Here is a 19,219-nt window from a genome sequence, read left to right as displayed (position 1 = left end):
ATGCACAGCACGTCGAACCTTGAAGCAGATGGGCTACAGCAGCAGAAGACCACACCCGGTGCTAGCAAGTACCTAATGAAGTGGCCGGAGAGTGTATATATATATCTAAAATAGCCTGCAGAATTCTGGAATAAGATCTTGTGGACAGAAGAGCCTAAGATTGACTTGTATAGGATCAGTGTGACGGCAAGAGCACTGACTGGCCAAGTCATTCACCTGATATGAATCCAAGTGAACATGAGTTTCATAAATTGGAGAGAAACCTTAAGGCAACTAGCCCCAAAAACAAGCAGGTGCTGAAGTTGGCTGCAGTACAGGCCTGGCAGAGCATCAACAGAGGAGACACATGGCACCTGATGTCGATGGGTCTCAGACATCATGCAGTCATTGCATGCAAAGAGTATGCTAGAATGTACAAAAAATGACATTCATTTACCTAGCATTAATGTCCAGAAAATTATGGTGCCCTGAAATGGGAAGCCATGTATGGAAGTGCTGTAATTTATAGACAGTGAAACCAAATAGAACAAAAGCTGAGAATCTGCACTTTAACCACATGTGAATGGTTTGATTACAAATCTAAAACTGTGGAGTACAGAGCCAAATCAAAAAAGATCTCAAACATTATGGTGCTCAGAGTGTGGCCCCCTTAAGGAAACTTTTTTTTTTTAAAGTTTATAATTTGCCCCCCAGTATTGCAATTCAACACACGTATGAGCTTTTTAAGTTTTTAAGTGCCTTTCATATGGGACTGACAGGTTGAAACGGAACAACCATATTATTGTGTCGAGATAAAAGTCCAATTATAGAACATTTTCAAACTACTGGTGCCAAATTCCCTTCCGCAGCGGTTCCCTTGGAGATAGAATGACGCACTTGCACAAGAACAAATGCATGGTTTTGGACATGCTTTTGCCAAGCTCTACATGAACTGTGACAACATACTTCAGCAGTTGATAAAATTGCTGCCAACAGCAATGCTGAAATTTGGCCAGTCAGATTTGCGCCTCTGAAGGAGATGCTGCAATCACTGACATCTTTTTTTTTGAAATCAGTCCATTCTGATTGAGGCTCAAGTCTGGGCTGGCCAATCAATCACCTTTGCAGGGTTTAGAACGTAATTACAAACAAGCCAGTAAGGTTCTTTTTAGGGTGGATGAATGTTGTGTGAAATATGCCCCATAAAACCATTGGAAATTTAGGAGTGCTGAAAAAAGATTAGTCTCCTGACCAACATTCTCTGGACAGATGGCAAATTAGCTTTTAAGACCTACATGCACAGTGAAATTACATCACTCAATCTTGCTGGTTTATTGTCTTTCTTAAAAAGGACATTTTACTTTTTCCATAGAATGTGTGGAGAAACAGAATAAATTAAGTATTTGGTCAGCTTATTTTTTGTTTTAATTTTCTCATAGCAAAATACAAAACATAGCAAGGTATATAAAAAAAAACAAACGAAAAACAAAAATTTAGTCTATTTTACAAAAATCTTAACATTATCTCAGTACGGTACGCATCACCTGACCAAATACTTTTAAATGTGTACATCCACAAACACTAAAACAAGCAAACTTCACTTCAAATCACCTGCAGATTTTTACAGTGCATGCTTTCATTATTCCCGTCTTCATTTTGTACAAAACATTATTCCTTAATCTGATGATATATACCTGGCATTTGCAATAAAATTTGCTGTAAAAACCATTTTACATTTTAAATTATAAAAAGGGACTGTTGCCCTTGCATCAGACCTGTTTGTGAACAAGGTGAACCACTTTTGCATTTGCCACATTTGCAATGGACTTGGCTGGTCAGTTTATATTAAAAATTAAAAATAAAAAAACCTTGAAGGCAGACCATTTGAAATAAACCCTTCAAAAAGCCTCCCCCCCCCTCTCAGCAACGTAAACTGGAAAAACCTACTGAATGTCTTCCATCCTAATAATACAAATTAGTGCCTTTCAGATTCTACAAAAAAATTTAAAAATTCATACGTAATAATGTGGCAGCCTGAAGACGCCAGCTATGCTGTACTCCACAGAACAACCTGGACATAAACTAGTTCATACTATCATAAACAAAGCAGCTGCCATTGTCAGGGGCACTAACCCACCGTAGCTCTTCAGAGGACCAGAAAATTCAAACAAATTGAATCCACCCACTGAAATGGAGGACTGAAAACCGTATGCATTGATGGTTCAACATTTTTACAGTAACCATATCTTTCCATGTGATCTTAGGGTGCAGTCAAGGCAAGCTCTAATTAATGTGATCGAGACTTGAGGGAAATCGCACAATGGTGGCAGTAAGCAGTGGTAAAAGTTAGCATTACACACCATACTCTTTCTGGTATCCTTCACCAAAAAAAATAACAGCCTTTCCACTGCTTGCATTGATTGATCCAAAAGGTGCCCACAAAGGGGACCATATCGTAAAGAAATTCAAATCGCAACCCTTTCATATGTAAACATTCTAATCACGTAGCTGGTTTTAGTTCTGTTCAAGTTCCAATAAATATTAAGTTACTGTTGCTTTGAAGTTAGTGCAACTCATTTTTAAAAAGTTAAGTTTAGACCCTTACTGCCATGACGAGTCGGAAGCGAACAGGGATTTGAGTGCCACTGAAGTCATCTACTAAAAAGGCTGATCTTCACAAAGCAGCACTGATGCAAGTCAACTAGGAGTCAGTGTAAAATATGTATTTCAAGATTTCGTTTAAAATACGAAACAAAAAACAAAACAAAAAAAACAAGACCAAAACAACCCCTGCCCCCCCCCCCCCCAAAAAAAACAAAACACACACAAATCGAAAGGAGAGAAGTAACCACAGATTGACACCCCCCCCCCTTCTGAGCTGTAGGACGCAAACTTACCCACATATTACATGGCAGGAATGATGTGCCTTCAACTTTTACAATTATTTACACTGATAAAAAGACGCTATCTGAGCATCCCAAATTTGCTACATAAACATTATTTTTTTTATTTTTTTTTAATTTTTTTAACTTTTTTCTTTTAAATAAGAAACACTACATAGCGTGGGGTTGTGGGCTGTGTGTACAAACTCGTCTTGCATGTTCAGAAATGTTCTGTTGCACCTAAGTTTAGTTACGGTGATGCTTCCTCAAGTCAAGCTTTCCTTAAAACTGCTTCAGGTGGGAAGACTGATATGGTCTCAAGAAAGAAAAGCTTCATATTCTTGAAGTGTTTGCCTGATCTGAAGAGACAAATCGGGCATATTTCTCTAGTTCCTTGACAGCAGGCTTTCGCATTCAAAGGCTGTTTAACACCTTTGAAATAAATAGAAAAACACAAGCCATAGAAATTTTTAAAAAAGCAAAGAACCCATTTATTTGTAAACCTAAAGTTTAGCTATTACAGGCTTTAGATGGACAAATGAAGCTCTTTAACGTTATAGAACAACTTTAGCTTCACTTATTAGAAATGCATCTGCTGCTGAAGGACTACTGATACAATTACTCACAATAGCGACATGCTTCTAAAAAGGAGTGTCCGTTTCCTCTTGATTAAATGTCAAACTACTGACTGCTACTGCGCAAAAAGAAAGCCAAATTTATATTTTATAAAAATCACATTTCATAGATAAAATGCAAGAACCCTGAAAGTAAAAAACAAAAAAAACAAAAAAAAAAAAACAAAAACAAAATAATCCCACCTAAATAATGCTGAAGTTTCTAACATTTAACACCTTAAAGAATGGGATTTTACGATAAAGGGGAAAACAACTTTACAACATAAAAAGTAAACCCATAAAGCTTTGAACAGAACCCACAGGCGCAGCTCCTCCATGAGTGGAATGTTTTTTCTCCTTTAAAAATATTGTTGGGACTAAAAAGGGAAACGGTGGATGTGTGAGCGAGTGCCTGTGGCCGGGGGAGGGGAGAGACGGGGTGGGGTGGGGCGGGGGCGGGGCAGGGGTGCCAGTCTGCCGCCAGTTTTGCGTTCCCTCCCTCTGGTGCGCTCTCAATAATATCCCGGGTGGTACTGCTGGCTCCATGGCTTTTGGTTCCAGAACTAGGGGGAGGAAAAAGACTTGGGGTTACATAAATAAAACTCACTGCACACCCCCGCCTTTATTATAATTTTTAAGTCCTGGGGCCCAATCCCTAAAAATCCTTACTCTAACAACCAGAACCCTCAAAGCAACTTGAAATTTGATAAGCAATACTTGATAAGTATAATGATGTATGTATATATAAATGAATGGATGCGTTCACTCGTTGCATCCCCAACACCATGTTGCACCTACCCCTTGCTGCCAGCTCTGGTTGAAAGCCTGAGCCTTGTTCATGCCGAAATTTCCGTTCTTGAAGCCGCGGTTGTTTCCGCCCCTGCCTCTGAACTTCTGCGGGAAACACAGCAGTGGTCACAGATTTGCAACTGTCCGGCCGACCGGCTGCTCAGCTTGGGAGCGCTGCCAGTGAAGCGCCAACAGAGTTCGCCACCCCGCCACCCACCAGACAGAACCCAACTGTAGGTTACAGCGTTCTAAAGGACAAACAGCGGCTCTGGACAGAGACCAAGCAATGACAGGCCAAGAGGACTGAAGACTTTGACCTCCACAATTTACATCATCTTGCCAGTACCTTTTAAAAATCTGGACACTCATCTCAAATGGTAACGGTTAAAATTAAACTACAAATACATTTGTAAATAATGGATTATTCATAATTGCCTGCATATACAGAATATAGAGTCGCGGGAACCATGTGGTCTATAAAGGTGTATTCGGCAACCATAGGTTGGGTTCTATGACCTCAACCTCTGAAGTTTGAATGTGGGAAAACACTTTAGCCAGTTATACTGGGAATCTGCAGTAGCAGTAACAATTGATTTAGTTCTGCTGGTGTAGGGTGGGGTCACAGCAAATCAGCTGGGGTTTGTTAGGTTAGCTGCCTGCAAGATACCTGCAGGTTAACAGCCATCATCAACGACAGGCACCTCCCCACATATTGGTGTAATGTCTTTCAAAGTCCACCATGCAGCTTGCAAATGACTCACAGGTGAGGGCATGGATAAGGGTGGGATCACAGGAACAAACAGCAAAGGGAGGGACTTACAAATGAGGGGGGAAGAAAGGCCAAAATCAAAGTGCCGGTTCAACGGCCCGACTCACACACCTGATTGAAGTTGCCCCTGTTGGCTCCGCCTCCGCGGTTGCCCATGTTGCCCCGGTGCATGGAGCCGCCCCGGTTTCCCATGTTGCCCCTGCCAGGCCCGCCTCTAGGAGCCCCGCCCCGGTTGGGCATGCCGCCGCCGCCGCCGCCCCGGTTGAAGTTGCCGCGGTTGGAGAAGCCCCCCCGGAACGCGGGCGGGGGCAGGAAGCCTCTGGGGGGCCTGCTGAATCCGCCGCGGGGTCCCGGCGCTGCATGGACACGGAAAACCAAAAAACCTCCGTTAGGTGCCGCCAAAAACCATCCTCCCCATGATCCATGCTGCAGCTCTGCGTCCAGGGGCAGATCGGACCGTCGACCGCAAATCAGACTGGTCGGGACGAGTGCAGGGCTACCAGATTGGTGCAGGGCTACCAGATTTCCAGCTCCAATCAGAAACCATCGCCACCGGTGACCTGCCTCGCCTGGTGAACGCCTGCAAACGCGCGGTTCGAGCACGCGGAGACTCACCTCCCCTGAAGTTGCCGCGGTTCTGGAATCCCCCTCGGCCGCCTCTCTGGCCCGGGCCCCCCCTGCCGAACTGGTTCTTGGGCCCCCGGCCCCGGCTGCCCCCTCTCTTCGGGGGTGCCCCGCCCTGGTTGGGCTTCTTCTCCGGGGGCAGGGCGGTGCGGCTCTCCTCCTTGTACTGCTCCAGCAGCTTGGCGGCCTCCTCCTTCTGCAGCTCCACGTAGGTGACGTCGGAGAAGTGCTCGCCCTGCTCGGGCAGCGTGAAGATGCCTGCGGAGACAGGAGCGGCCTCTTTAAAGTGTGACCTCACAGCCTTCCGGCTCACTGCTACACAGCTTTACATCCCCAGCCAAACCTGTTATAATCCTATAACATGACTGTTGTAGTTTGGACGCATCTGTAAAATCTGATAATGCTTTCGTGAATTAATATACTGAATATATTGATTGAGCAAATTGGCACAACTATTTCCTTTGGGGTTAATAAAGTCTTATTTTATCAATCCTCTCTCGTATACACATACAAACAGCTCTGGCAGAAAATATAACAACGAAGTGTCTAAGTAAATGATATTACTGAATTGACCAACAGCAAACCATCTAGCTGGTATACAAGCACGTAATCTGTTAAATGAAAAAATATTCTGAAGGAAATTAGGTTCAAATCCCAGACGCGCTCAGCGGCTCTGGGATTTAGTCATTCCGCGGCGCGAGCGAACCTTTCATTTTGAGGACGGCGTGTTCCGGAACGTCTTTGCCGTCGGTCTCGGCCTTCTTCTGCGTGCGCTCCTTGTAGTCGTCGTCCGTGGGGCAGACCACCACGGCCTTGCGCTGGAACCCGGCGAACAGGCACATTTTCCTCCTCTGGGCAGGGGCCGACACGTTGGTCTGGGGGAGGGAGAGGGCGCCGCGTTTGGGTTTAAAGAGGGTAAGAAACCCCTCCACGCTGCCCGCCTCAGTCCGACTGCCTTGCCATCAGATCTCATCAAAGCACTGCTAAACCTCTCAAGCATCTGCCTCCCCATAAAATTCAGTAATGGCACCAAGAAATGTATCATGTGCTAATGTACAGACATACGGCAGTGTATAACATTGGACACCATTATTAGTTCCATCATGCTGTACTAACCGTTTCTTACGCAATACAAAACATCTTACTCTACACAGCCCCTCTTGTACAACTCCTGTGCAAATCTTTTTTTTTAATAAAAGCTCACCTGGTCCAGGATGTAGTTCCGTTTCTTGCGTGCGGCAATCTCGATGAACTTGCCCAGGAAGAGGGGGGCGCGCTGGGAGATGGCCGCCAGCTTGGTGGTGTCCTTCATCTGCCGCTTCAGACTACCAATCTGGACGGAGACACGGGAAAAATGGAAAAGGTTCAGGACGGACACCGAGATCGAAACGCATATGGGAACATTTCTGAATCCAACTGGGTTAAATTTTAAAGCGATCACCCTATGGATCATGTTTGTTTTGGAATGAGATTCATGTACGGTACCACAGGTGCGTGCTTCCCTTGGTATCCGACATTAGCGTCATCACGAATACAGTAACTGGGTCATGTGCGGCCTTATACGAACTGTAACGGAAGAGCACTGTGGGGCGGGGGGGGAGGTGAGTCTATTCTGTGAAGGTTGGAGAACAGCCCAAACTCCTCTCAATAAATCAACAGTTATGGTTTTTATGTCGAAAGGAAAGAATGAGGACAAAAATATATTGGCCTAACAGTAGAGCCAGGTGCTTTTCCTTTGTAAAGTGTTTTAGGCAAAATACAGAGACTGGCAACCTAACTAAACGCCCTTCTTCAAACAAATATGAAGTTCTTTGAAACGATGGTTCCCTCAACATAGTTTGATTCATTTTGAGAACCATAAAGGTCTCCACCACAAGCATCCGCCTGCGTACAGCAAACAGCACTCTGTGCGTAGCTCAGATGGCCATTTCTGAGTGGAATTAACCGAAGAAATTTTGCAAATATTTCGAAACACTGGCTTTTCTCCAACTGGGATTTAATCCAATTCAAAATATTTCTGGCAGTCAGCTGGTCAAACCCTTAATCCTGCTTTATGGTAGCCAGCCCAGCCCCCTGTTCCCATCTGTAGATCTTGTGAGCAGCATACATTTCCTTCCAGACTGGCTGCCATGAAGTCAGAACCTCAATCTATGCACATGGAGCCTGTTTGTGAGGAACTATATGCATTCTCACATTGAGAAAGCCCCTCTCATTGCAAAACACTGACAAAAACGCCCCTGAAAAACAGGCCCCAATCTGGGGTGAGATTAACCTAGAGGTAGTGCGAACCTTACCCACAAAAACATCAAGTACTCAATTGGGTACATGGGCATTGGGGCTAATATAATAAGCACATGCCTAAATCACTGCTCCAGCCCAAAGATGAAAATGTGCAAACTTCCAGATGGCCACTATGTACATGCGGTATATAGATATGCTCAGAACGAGTTTTAACACTCTTCCCTGAATCAAAGTGATCATAGACAAATCTGTGAAAACAAGGAAGGGCTTTGGATTTCTACGCTGATTTAAAAATCCAATGGCTGGCTGGCATTGCGGTTAGGCTAGCTTACGTTATCTTCTGGAAGAGAGTCAGTATTCAGACTGATACAATGCAGAAAGGAATTCTCTATCAGGCATAAAAAACTCCCCCTTCTGAGCGCAAGGTTAACTTCATGTAAAAAATAAAAATAAAAAAATAAATAAAAACCTAACTGAAAACTAGGATAGGAAAATAGCACTGAGGGGTGTTGGCTTGGGATATTTTGTTGAGAAACAACAAAGCAGCCACATAAATCCAGATATGCTTTTAAAACGGTGTTCCAATTGATTTGGTTTTCAGAGGAATGCCTGTTGCATTACTTGCCCTAAAGACCCAGCTCATCACAGTGCTAGATGCCCTCTAATTGGGATGCACACGAGTCATTATCTGTATTGGACTTAAAGACATGGCTTAAATAAGAACTTGGAGAAACGTGGGTGAAGTGGTCGAATAACATTAAACAAAGCTGCCAGTTCTTCATTATAACCTTGATTCTGTGTCAAGACAATAACTATCCTTTAATTCAAAGAATCAACTGCAACGTTTTTTACATATAATGTATCTCTACAATTAAAGACAGGCAGGGATAGCGATCAGTGGCTAACTAACTTTGGACAGGAGCACGCACTCGTCTGTGCTCTCCCGAATTGAGGGGAAAAGCAAAGTAATCCGAATTAAATTTAGTTAAATTAACTCAAGGGCATGGCATCTACCCTCTACTGACGGCTGGTCTGAGTGAAAATGCCCTGCGGTGGCACACCAATACGCAACGCTTACAGTCTGAAGCTTTGCATGGCAAATCCTGCCTGCTGCATGGCATCAGGCTTTAGCAATTCGGTTTCATCAAAAAAACAAAAAACAAAAGAAAACCCACACACACATTTCGATATATATATATGAACAGACACTCACTCAAAATGAACTGGAAAATACTTTGAATCCTATATAACAGATGTGGAAGACCAAGTTCAAACAAAACCAATTAGCAGCTGACCCATTTAACCAGTGAACCTTAACTAAATGGGCTGTCTATAATAATCAAGCACTTCTTCCATTTTGGTTGCAACAGTGACACCATACAAGCAGCAGTACTGCTTCTGCTGTGAACGTACGACGGCTAAACCGCTCCCCTGGCTCAGACGCCTGTACTGAAACAAGTGGCTGCAACGCAGCTTGTCCTCCGCATAATTTCCAGTCGATTACCCACAAGCACCTCGCGGCTGGGATGTAAACCACGTGGGGTTTAATAACAGAGCGCTGAGAGTGTCAACTCACCATCATCTTCTCCAGAATGGTGTGAGTTCCCAGGATGTTGTATTTCCCAGGGTTCTCCTCGGTGTGCTTCTTGACCCAGGTGGTCTTCCCCGCTCCGGGGAGGCCAACCATGACGATAACCTGAAAGGAAACAGATGCCGGGGTCGAACAAAGGAGCAATGGACAGATGGCACGGTGACAATCGGCAACATGTGCATAGGTTTTTCAGTTCAGATGCAAAAGCTTTGTTCATCTTAAGGAAGGGGGGGGGGGGGGGGGGGCGACGGGGAAGAAACAAAAAACCTTTGAAAATGGGTCATTAGCACCAAGACCGTCACAATATTGAAATTATGGTACATTAAGGTACATTAGGGTTAAAATTAGGGATGGTGATTTTCAATAATTTCACAGATTGGGCGATTGCATAATGTGCTCAATTCCAAATCCATGCATGGGGAAAAATCTATTTAAAGAACACATCTTAGCCAGGCGGCCCAAACGATTGGAGAGAAAATGCACGCTCACAAAGCACATCACTACCCAAGTTTTCATCATGATCAAGTCTTAATACTTAGCCTATTGAGTCAAACACAGTCGGTGTTGGATACGATCCAAAGACACAACAGCTTAGCAACAAAATACATAGTTTTAACCAATACATGCCTTTCAAAGAACATATTTGCTTCATTCTGTTTGTTATGATGAAGTAATATCCTCTACTTTTTGCATCTGTTTTACATATGTAAATACATGGCGTTAAGTTCCAACACAGTTGTACATGCGTAGCCTTTGTGAAGGAGGAAAAAAATTAAACGATTTATTAGGCACCTATCCGGCAAGTCCTCGATTCATCCATTACTCATACCCATCCATAGATAAGATGGAGTGTTTATTATTTTGTCTGCCTGCCAATGATCCGTGAGCTTGTTTAGCAGAAACAAAAGCGAAGGACACCCGCCCCGCTCACCTCGCACTCCTCCTTGGTATCGGGCCCCTTGGGTCCGCGCACGCGGTCTTCAACGGGGACCTGCTGCAGGAACACGAGGCCCTCGGGGACGGGGAAGTACGGCGCCTCCCTCTGGCCGAAGTTGAACTCCACGGCGCAGTTGTGGCAGAGGACGTGGGGGAAGAGGGGACGATCGGCCAGGGCCTCCTTGCTGACGCTGTAGGCCACGCCCAGGTCCTTCCCGTTCTTGGAGAAGGAGATCTCCACCTCGTCGCTCTCAAAGTTCTGTCGTGGATGGGGAAAGGGCTTGTCTACATTGACGGCTTTGAAAGGCTTTACCGTAGGCGTTACCAATCAATTAGCAGCTTAAAGAGCAGAGCAACTGTGACCAATATTCTATAGCCTGAACCTTACAAATATGGTTCAAATTTGATATAATGGACTATCATGTTACAAACTTGAAACTGGGTAAAACCACAGCCTGTTAGTACTATATGTAAATAAAAAGTTTCCATTTAGGAACAACAAGTGAAACATGGGAAACCTACAATGAAGCAACCAACGACATCATTTTCGTCAAAAGACTCTCCATAGTCTTCAGTCACGCAGTTTCCGGTCTTCTTTCCCTTGAGGGAAAATGCGTAGGAATGCTCCTCTTCACCTGAAGAATTAACAATTACAGACAGGGGGAGGAGACACATAACCACTTATGACTAACAGGTTTAAGTCCAGTTTAATCTGCTGGACAAAAGAGCGCTTCCAGCTATATTTGGCCACGTCAAGCTTATCTTCTACAAGCACACGCACACAAAAACTAGGACTACGTAAATTGACAGACACTCACCCAATAGGAGGCTGCCACTGGACAGGGACCACCCCACCAAAACCTCATGGATGTCAATGCCCTTGCTGGAGATGTGCTTGACAGGAATCTTCTCAATGATCTATTTAACCAGAGGTGGAGAGGCAGGTAAAAGAGGACAGGAGAACATTGTACGTCAGGTTGTACACCCAAATTCGACAGCGCTTCCAATTTACATGACCTGAATTAACCATAACTTACATAAGCAGGTGCATAATTAATACAGCCAGTAATTTAAAAATATGAAGGGTAAGGCAAATACAACCATAAAAATGTCAAGCGTCCACAATGCTTTGTTGTTCTTCACATATTGCCTCTGACTGGAGGCAGCTACCTGCCAGTGTTTAAACCAGTGAGACTTTAAGCTAAGCATGGCGAAATATAAATTAGCAATCATATGTAGAAACCCTTATTAAAATACTACATGTTACAGTAATATTAATGATACTGTTGTTGATGTCGAACATGTGCCATATGAACCATAAGCACTGGAGAGATTCATGCCACAAACTTGATGAAAAGCTGCTTTCAAAGGCAGCAATCTTTGCATTTGTCATATCAGAACATGACTAAGCAGGCAAACTACCTACATATCCTTAAAACACTACCCACCTAAAACGAAGGGTGGCAGTACAGTAAATTGGGCATTACAATATATTCAGTAGCATAAATGTTAGTACAGGACCGACAGTAACCAAACTAACAAAGTCTCATCTGTTAAGCAAATAATAGCTAATGCTATACATTGCACTTAAGTATATTGAGAATAAACCATATGGCAGTGTATCCCCGAGGGCTGAAGGTTACCTGTGACAGCAAGCTGAGGTAACTGTAGCCATGACACTTTGCTTGAGCAATTTAAATTGTGATCATGGACTGGAGAGGGGGTGGAAGAAAGACTGCGATCGCAAACCAGGGTGTTGGAACTAGGGATCGTGGACCGGGGAGGTACTTTTTCTGATTCCAAACATGACTACATAAATCCCAATATTGGCCGACTTCTTATTTTGGGGTAATATAGTAGCAAAGCGCCAAAGGTTAGCTCTATGTAGGGGAAAACACTGTTGCCCGTGGCTACCACGCAGCACACGGGCGAACGGAAGGGGGTCTCACCTTCATCTCGAAGCAGGCCTTGCCCTTAGCCACACCGTAGGACGCCTTGCCTCCAGCCCACAGGTACGCAAAGCTCTCCATGGTGAGGGAGGAGGCGCTGTAACGGTCGCGGGACACCTTGAAGTGCAGGTCACTGTTGTCTGCGCTCGGCAAAAGTAAAAAAACTATCAGTGAGGCAAGTCTCAGACGTGACCTCTTGGGAGTCTCCTAAACCGGAGGCTACAAGTCCAGTCACACAGGGCCATATCACCTGCAAGTGTCTTCATTCAGTCATTCACTCATTGTTGGGTTGAGAGGGAAAAATCCACCCGTCTTGTAATAGATAATTCAGTCAAAGTAGGATAGGACAGAATACAAAACTTAGTGAATATATAACCTGTGAAATGAAATGTAATTAATATGGATAGAAACAGGCTAAAATCCTTTAATATATTCATCTATCTATCTTTTACTTATGCCGAGAGGAAAACTAATTTACAGATGTGGCCCAATCTTGTATGCTAGGGTTTTTTTTTTTTTTTTTTGTTTGTTTGTTCCTTTCAACAGAAAAGCAATTATAGAAAATAAGACTCGTGCACGTTAGGCTAAGGACAGGCTTTGCAAACAGCCCTTTGCACGTTGTGCTTTTGCCTGAATTTTGCATAAAACAAACAAAAACACTACACCAATTTCCTATATAAATATTTTGGTGTCAGGAGTTTTCCCCCTCAGGGCTTAACTTCATAACTACACAAAGCTGAGGGACACTTGAGACCAGGGGGGCAGGGTGCGAGTTACGGCAGCTGCCTCGGACACTGTCCAGCCACGGAGCGCGCAGCACTCACATGTGTCCAGGCAGACGGTGGTGTCGTCGAACTCCTCGTCCTCTTCCTCCAGGGGGGGCTGTGGAGACTTGGCCCTGAAAGAGAGCGGGGCGTTCAGCCAGCTGGAAAGACGGCCCGGGGGTTGGGGAATGAGAGCGGCGAGAGGGGGGCTCGGCCGTCGGCTTCTGACCCCGAAAACGAACCGTTTCGCCTTCACCGACACGTCCAGGAGTTCAGAAACAGTTTCCCCAAACCCTCCACCCCCTCCCCCCCGTACCCCTCCCACCCCACAAATCGCCTCAGAAGTCCTGCTGCAGCTAAGACCGACGGAACGTCCCGGAACTGCGCTTTCCCGGCGCGGCCTGTAACGGAACACTGAACAGACGGCGGATCCAGGCAAAACGAGAGTCTTCCGCTCCGCTGCCAACACAGAACCACGCGGCGAAAAGGTCTGCGATATATTTAACACCACACGTGGCAGTGCATTCTGGCAAAGGTCAAGGCAGAAGCTGAAGGGGTTTTTTAAGTAAGCCAAGCTGAATGTGCGAAAGAGCCGGAGTGATTCTGAAAGCCAAAACGTCGCTACTTAAATCGGGGGCTGGGCTGAGGCCGTTCCCAAAGGAAAACGTTTTGCAGTTTTCCTTCTTTTGCCAGACCGATTTTGGCGATTTAAAAAATGTAAACGTAAAACAAAGAACTGTGTGCATTCTCAAATGTACCCGCCGGACCCCATCTGCCCTCACGCTCAAACTCCTTCCCAAAGGCTATTTGAGCTCCGCCCCAAGTAGCCAATGAGAAGTCGGATCAAGGACCGGGTCAAATTCTTTTCCAGTGTGACCTCAACCATTTTAGATGTGTACCACTCCTGGCAGAATTCCCACCCAGTGAAAGACGACCAGCATTTCATTGGGACATCCACTTGGTTGACCACTGTTTTCACTGTTGTCAACATCATAAAATGCATTTCACTGGCTGTCACAAATACTATTCTACATTGCATTACATTTCGGCATTTAGAGGACACGATTATCCACAGTGACTTGCCTAGATCAATCCCTTTTTTTTTTTTTAACAAACCAGGATGTTTTAAACTGGATGTAATTCAGGTTTGGCGACTGGCTGAATGACACAATAGCAGGACACCACCTGGGAAATGAAGTCACAACCTTTGAATTACAAGCTCAGTTCCCTCGCCATTGTACTGGCAATAGGCTAAAATTTCCACTAAAGTGAGTAAAAGCAGTTGGCCAAACAGACATCACTTTGTAATACAATAGCTAAATTGTTAGAGATTCGAAACTACAGCACAAAATACAATGTATAGTCAAACAGAATATACAATAATCCACCTAGCATCAATACAGTGCAAGAATGTTTCAATTATCAAAAACAGCAAACCGGTTTGGGACAAGAGCAAGGACGGATCATTTTTTATCGTACAATGAAGGACTGATACATGCTGAGAAAAAGAAGAACCAGAGAATCCCATTGTATTTTAAGCAAGTATTCTGAAAACAGATAAGAACAGAAGATGCAACAAGCCGGCCTTTCTAAGCTTCTAAGCGGAAACGAGCTGCAGTCACTAAACTACCCAAAACCCACAAATTGAGCACTAGACCAACATTGCCTCCAGAGTACCAATAAAATCCCTTGCCTTGTCACATATACAACGGTCGATAAACTTGCAAAGCAGACAATCCCTCCGCACCTGGGGGATCCTCCCAAATCCTGTGACATCCTGGAAGTAGCACATTGCACCGCCCCCAACGGATAATTAAAATGACAAAGGCTTGCTGACGCGATCATTACGAAATCCGACTTGGGGGGAAAAAAAAAAAAAAAAAAAAGCACGACTGTTCTCTGCATACTACCAGTGTGTTCATATGTTCAGCTGTTACAAGTAATGTGTTTGCTATCAATCCGCTCCAAAAAAAATGTGTGTTTCTTTGCACTTTGTCGAAGCAAATCTAGGAGGACGTGTCATTATATTAGGCGATGAAAGCATTGGCTCTTAACATGCCAATGCGATAAGTCAAAACCGTGTACAGCGGCACATCAGGGATACCGAAGGCCGATCTGTACAGTCCTTACCGGCTGTATTTGCTTTCTTCAATAAATTCAAAGTAGCCCCTTCCATGTTCTTCCCGGCGTCTCTTAACACCCTTCTTATTCTTCTGTTCAGCTTTCTTGTCTGTGTCCGCATCCCCTTTGGAAATAAAACAAAACATAATGAGGTGCTCCGTGTTGTGTTGGACCCTGTTGTTACATGGGGTGGCCCACACAACTATAGGATGGGGTCTGGTGGGGTTTGTTCCCCTCCTCAACCATCACTCAGACTGAAAATACCAAAACATAACGTCAAGGTCTGAACAGAATTATGAATACATGTGATGTGAACATAAGAGTACATGCCGGTCAGGGTAGTGAGCTACATCTGCACAGGTCCAATGCAATGAGAGATGCATTAAACTCGTAAAACAGGGACCATTTATTACAGCCAAGAACCATTTTGCTCGTAAAAGAACCTTTTCTAAAAACATCAACAAGCTGTATGCAATGTGCATGAAGCAACACACATTTTGACATTTTAAAAAATGTGTTTTTTTTTTCTTCATGAAAACAAATTTTCACCACAAGATTGCTTGTATTTGCAAACCCACCGTACCCTATTGTTTATGAGATTTTTTCCAATTCGGCAGCTAGCTTGATGAATAACAGAAAACCAAATATGCTAACCGTTAGCTACCCAACTAGCTCAATGATCTCACCGAAGCTAGCTAGGCAGCCATTTGGAGAACATCTAAAAGCGAAAGTATAGCCAAGGTTAAAGCTAGCTAAGCAAGCTGAGAATTCTTACGATGGAAGACGGATGGTAATTAGCAACAGTAATGCAACGTCGAAAAAGATCTAGAAACGCTAGCTAACCGCGTATTGTAATCAATAGCTACTTTTCCGGTGACCAAACATATAGCTAAGCGCTAGCAATCTGAACAATGGAAAAAACATGCCGCCTCAGATGTCGCCGCTACGAGGAGCCACCATTTCGCTATTCGCTTCCAACAATTCTTCGCAACCACGAATCAATCACCATGTGCATCTTTGTCTGACGGTAACGAAATTCCGTCGGGTAATCGCAGAAAACGTCCGCATCTCACGATTTTTGAACAAGTAAAGAAGCAAAAAGCGCGTCAAATTCCTTAAAATACCATGAAAAAAGAGATGGAACAAATTGACCTTATTTGACTCGAGAAAACACGAGCTAGCAAGCTGGCTAACGTTAGCCAATACCATTCTTCTTAATGTTAGCTAGCTAGTTAGCGAAATCTGAGCGATTTGATAATCAGATAACGCTAGCTAGTCGGCTAACCTACGAATACGAGCACAAACTAATTTAGAATTTCAGAACAAATTACACGTTCGAATTAACAGTGCCGTTCTTATTTAAGCCAACGATAGCACAGTTAACGTCAGCCAATGTTAAATTATAATTCAGCTAGCCATAGCTACCCTCAGCCGCTTGGGATGCCGGCGCACCATCTTCATCACCATCTTCGAATTTATCCATCTCCTCATCGTCGTCCTTTAATATAACATCGTCGTCTTCGTCCGATTTATCCATCTCTACGCCGACATCTTCTTCCTCCTCTCCCATGTCGTCGTCCTGTTGTCCGCCAACATCTGCGCCCCCATCGGCATCGGCGTCGTAGGCTTCAGCTTCGCCCCCGTCTCCATCCTCTTCTTCGGCCTCCATGCTCTCTCCGACCAGATCGTCCTCCAGGTCCTCATCGCCCATTTCATTTAGCCCACTAGCGCCATCATAACCGCCATCATTGCCATTTTCCCCGGCTTCAGGCCCAGAGAATGCGCCGCCCGCTTCGGCCTCTTGATCGAGTGCGGCCTGCAGCCGGTCCATCAGTTCGGCCTTCAGTCCCTTGTCGGAAAGCTGTCGCTTTTTCAGCTCGTCCTTCAGCTCATTTACCTTTAGCTTTTTCACGTTGATTGAGCTCATTTTATATATTTTTTATTACTTCGCAAGTAATGCAAATATTTCTCACAGATATAAAAGGCTGAATTCAACAATGCGTTTTTAAAAATACAAAAACAAAAAATCGTGACACCCCGTCGACCGACGATGTAAATGAGAGAAAGCACAGAGAGCCGCCAAGATTTTCTTACTGCGCCAAACCACTCTCTCTGCGTGTCCTTCCCTATCACTGGCAACAGCACGGGCGTGTAGTTCCAGTTGCACATAATATACCCTACCGTAATTACGCGACATTAGGAGAAAACTGGAGCCGTCATTACCGTAATAGCAGCTAAATAAGCTCAGAGAAAATTCACAGTCTTCACAATAGAAATCAGTATTCTCGAAATGTTCACTTCTCCATTGTACAAAAGCTAACGTGAGTAAAAAGGTTGTATTTAGCTAACATACTGACCAACTTTATAGTAAAGTTGCATTGTGTTTTCAGGAGCACTCTTAGGCACCCGAGTTTGGGGGGAGTTGTTTTTTTAAATAAAATATTGCACATTCTGTAATCCTGCTCTATTTTTGCACAATTATTATTGCAAATGTAAAAAAAAAAAAAAAAATGCACTTTAAAAAAAAATGTAAAGACAAATTTGTCCAACAAATTGTAATCACTCTCCAAGAGTAGGATTGAAGCAAGATTGGAAAATTATTTATTATATATAAATATAAATGTAAATGTAAAATATAAATGCAAATGTTAAAAATACATGTAAATGTAGGATTTTAAAACTTAATATAAAGAAAATATTCTCATTGTTGACACCCCCTATGTACAAGGTCAATTTTTGCTGAATCAGTAGTCGAGGCAAATTAGCTGAAGTCAAATAATGTTTGCAGCTGCAGTTTCAACCAGTTATAAATAAAACAAACTTTAAAATAACATATTTCTGTCCCTGTTATTATTTTTCATGGTGGTTTTGTTGAAAAGTGAAGTTCACATAATTTCCAGCTGCCTAATGACAGTGCCTACTCGCAGTGGATCAATAGACAGTGGGAGAGGAGGTATGTAGTTGGTTTGTTTTTGATAATTTTATTATAAGATGATCTTCACGTGAGAAATGTTACTCAAGCGCTCAAAAACACATTAATATTATGACAGTAACCTAGCTAAGATGCTGCAATGTCATAAAATGTGTTTTCAGATTTTATCAAATCCTTGCTGTAGCATTCATCTTTAGCATGTTCACTGGCAAGTGACTCCTGTTGTAGTTTTAAGATTTTGTTTCATAATATGTAATCATTTTGAGTTAAATGTACATTATGCATATAAGCTAATGTTACTTTTTACTCCAAATTATTACATATTTATGAAACAAAAGCTTAAAACTGTAACAGGGTTCATTCACAAATGAACATGCTAATGACGGATGCATCTGCTAAGTAAACCATTGATAAAATACGAAAGCACATTTTCTTTTAACATTGCAGCATTTTAGCTAGAGGTTATTGGCATAAATTTGAAATGTTTATGAGTGCTTGTGTAACACTTCTCACCTGAAGATCACCTCTATGATGTTGAATTATAAAAGTTGTATCTCAACAAAAACACGTTTCAACGTACAAAAATGCCAAGTTACTCACACATACACAGTACTGTCTATGAGTCATTGATTAAAAGTTGCAAAAACTTACTCAATAAGCTGCGGGAAATTATGTGAACTTCACTTTTCTACCTGACTACCATGAAAAATAAGAACATGGGCACAAATGTGATTTTAGAGTTTGTTTTATTTTATACCTGGCTGCAACGATTAGCCCAGCTGTAAATACTCTTTAGATGACTTAGGCTAATTTGGCAACACTACTGCTGATTTTGAAGCAGCTGATTCAGCTGCTGCTAACAGTGTTTTGCGTGGGTGTGGTTGAGATCATCCTCCTCCACGCAAAAACTGACCTTACACATAGGGGGTGCCACTAATTAGCATATTTTCTATACATTTAGCTTTCACGTCCTACATTTCTATTTCCATATAACATTTACATTTAACATTTATATTTAAAATTGATAT

General features: G+C 43.3%; 1 protein-coding gene across 2 annotated transcripts; it reads right to left on the bottom strand.

Moving 5' to 3' along the window:
* Positions 1-1,296: 1,296 nt before the first annotated feature.
* hnrnpua (heterogeneous nuclear ribonucleoprotein Ua) lies at positions 1,297-17,423 on the bottom strand. 2 transcript variants are annotated; one of them, XM_035425704.1, is made up of 14 exons: positions 16,685-17,423; positions 15,269-15,383; positions 13,199-13,272; positions 12,375-12,514; positions 11,244-11,343; positions 10,948-11,060; positions 10,421-10,684; positions 9,475-9,594; positions 6,862-6,990; positions 6,364-6,532; positions 5,649-5,915; positions 5,145-5,389; positions 4,274-4,369; positions 1,297-4,038 (listed from the first exon to the last, which is right to left on the bottom strand). In XM_035425704.1, the coding sequence occupies exons 1-14, from the start codon at positions 17,184-17,186 to the stop codon at positions 3,988-3,990; spliced, it is 2,385 nt and encodes a 794-aa protein (XP_035281595.1). In that variant the 5' UTR covers positions 17,187-17,423; the 3' UTR covers positions 1,297-3,987. The 2 variants fall into 2 exon arrangements, with proteins under 2 accessions (XP_035281595.1, XP_035281603.1); XM_035425712.1 differs by having other exon boundaries at positions 4,274-4,366.
* Between the last annotated feature and the right edge of the window lie 1,796 nt (positions 17,424-19,219).

The sequence above is a fragment of the Anguilla anguilla genome, chromosome 1 (genome assembly GCF_013347855.1).
Source record: "Anguilla anguilla isolate fAngAng1 chromosome 1, fAngAng1.pri, whole genome shotgun sequence".
Taxonomy (NCBI): domain Eukaryota; kingdom Metazoa; phylum Chordata; class Actinopteri; order Anguilliformes; family Anguillidae; genus Anguilla; species Anguilla anguilla.
This window is presented reverse-complemented; position numbering and strand designations above follow the sequence as displayed.

What these genes read in the sequence shown, in the direction of transcription:
- hnrnpua (XM_035425704.1), bottom strand. Translation starts at nt 17,186, where the DNA reads ATGAGCTCAATCAACGTGAAAAAGCTAAAGGTAAATGAGCTGAAGGAC. An exon ending in ATGTCGTTGGTTGCTTCATT is followed by an intron (nt 10,685 to 10,947) that starts GTAGGTTTCCCA and finishes CATCCACGACAG; the next exon opens with AACTTTGAGAGCGACGAGGT. An exon ending in CCGCGGCAACTTCAGGGGAG is followed by an intron (nt 5,390 to 5,648) that starts GTGAGTCTCCGC and finishes GTGTCCATGCAG; the next exon opens with CGCCGGGACCCCGCGGCGGA.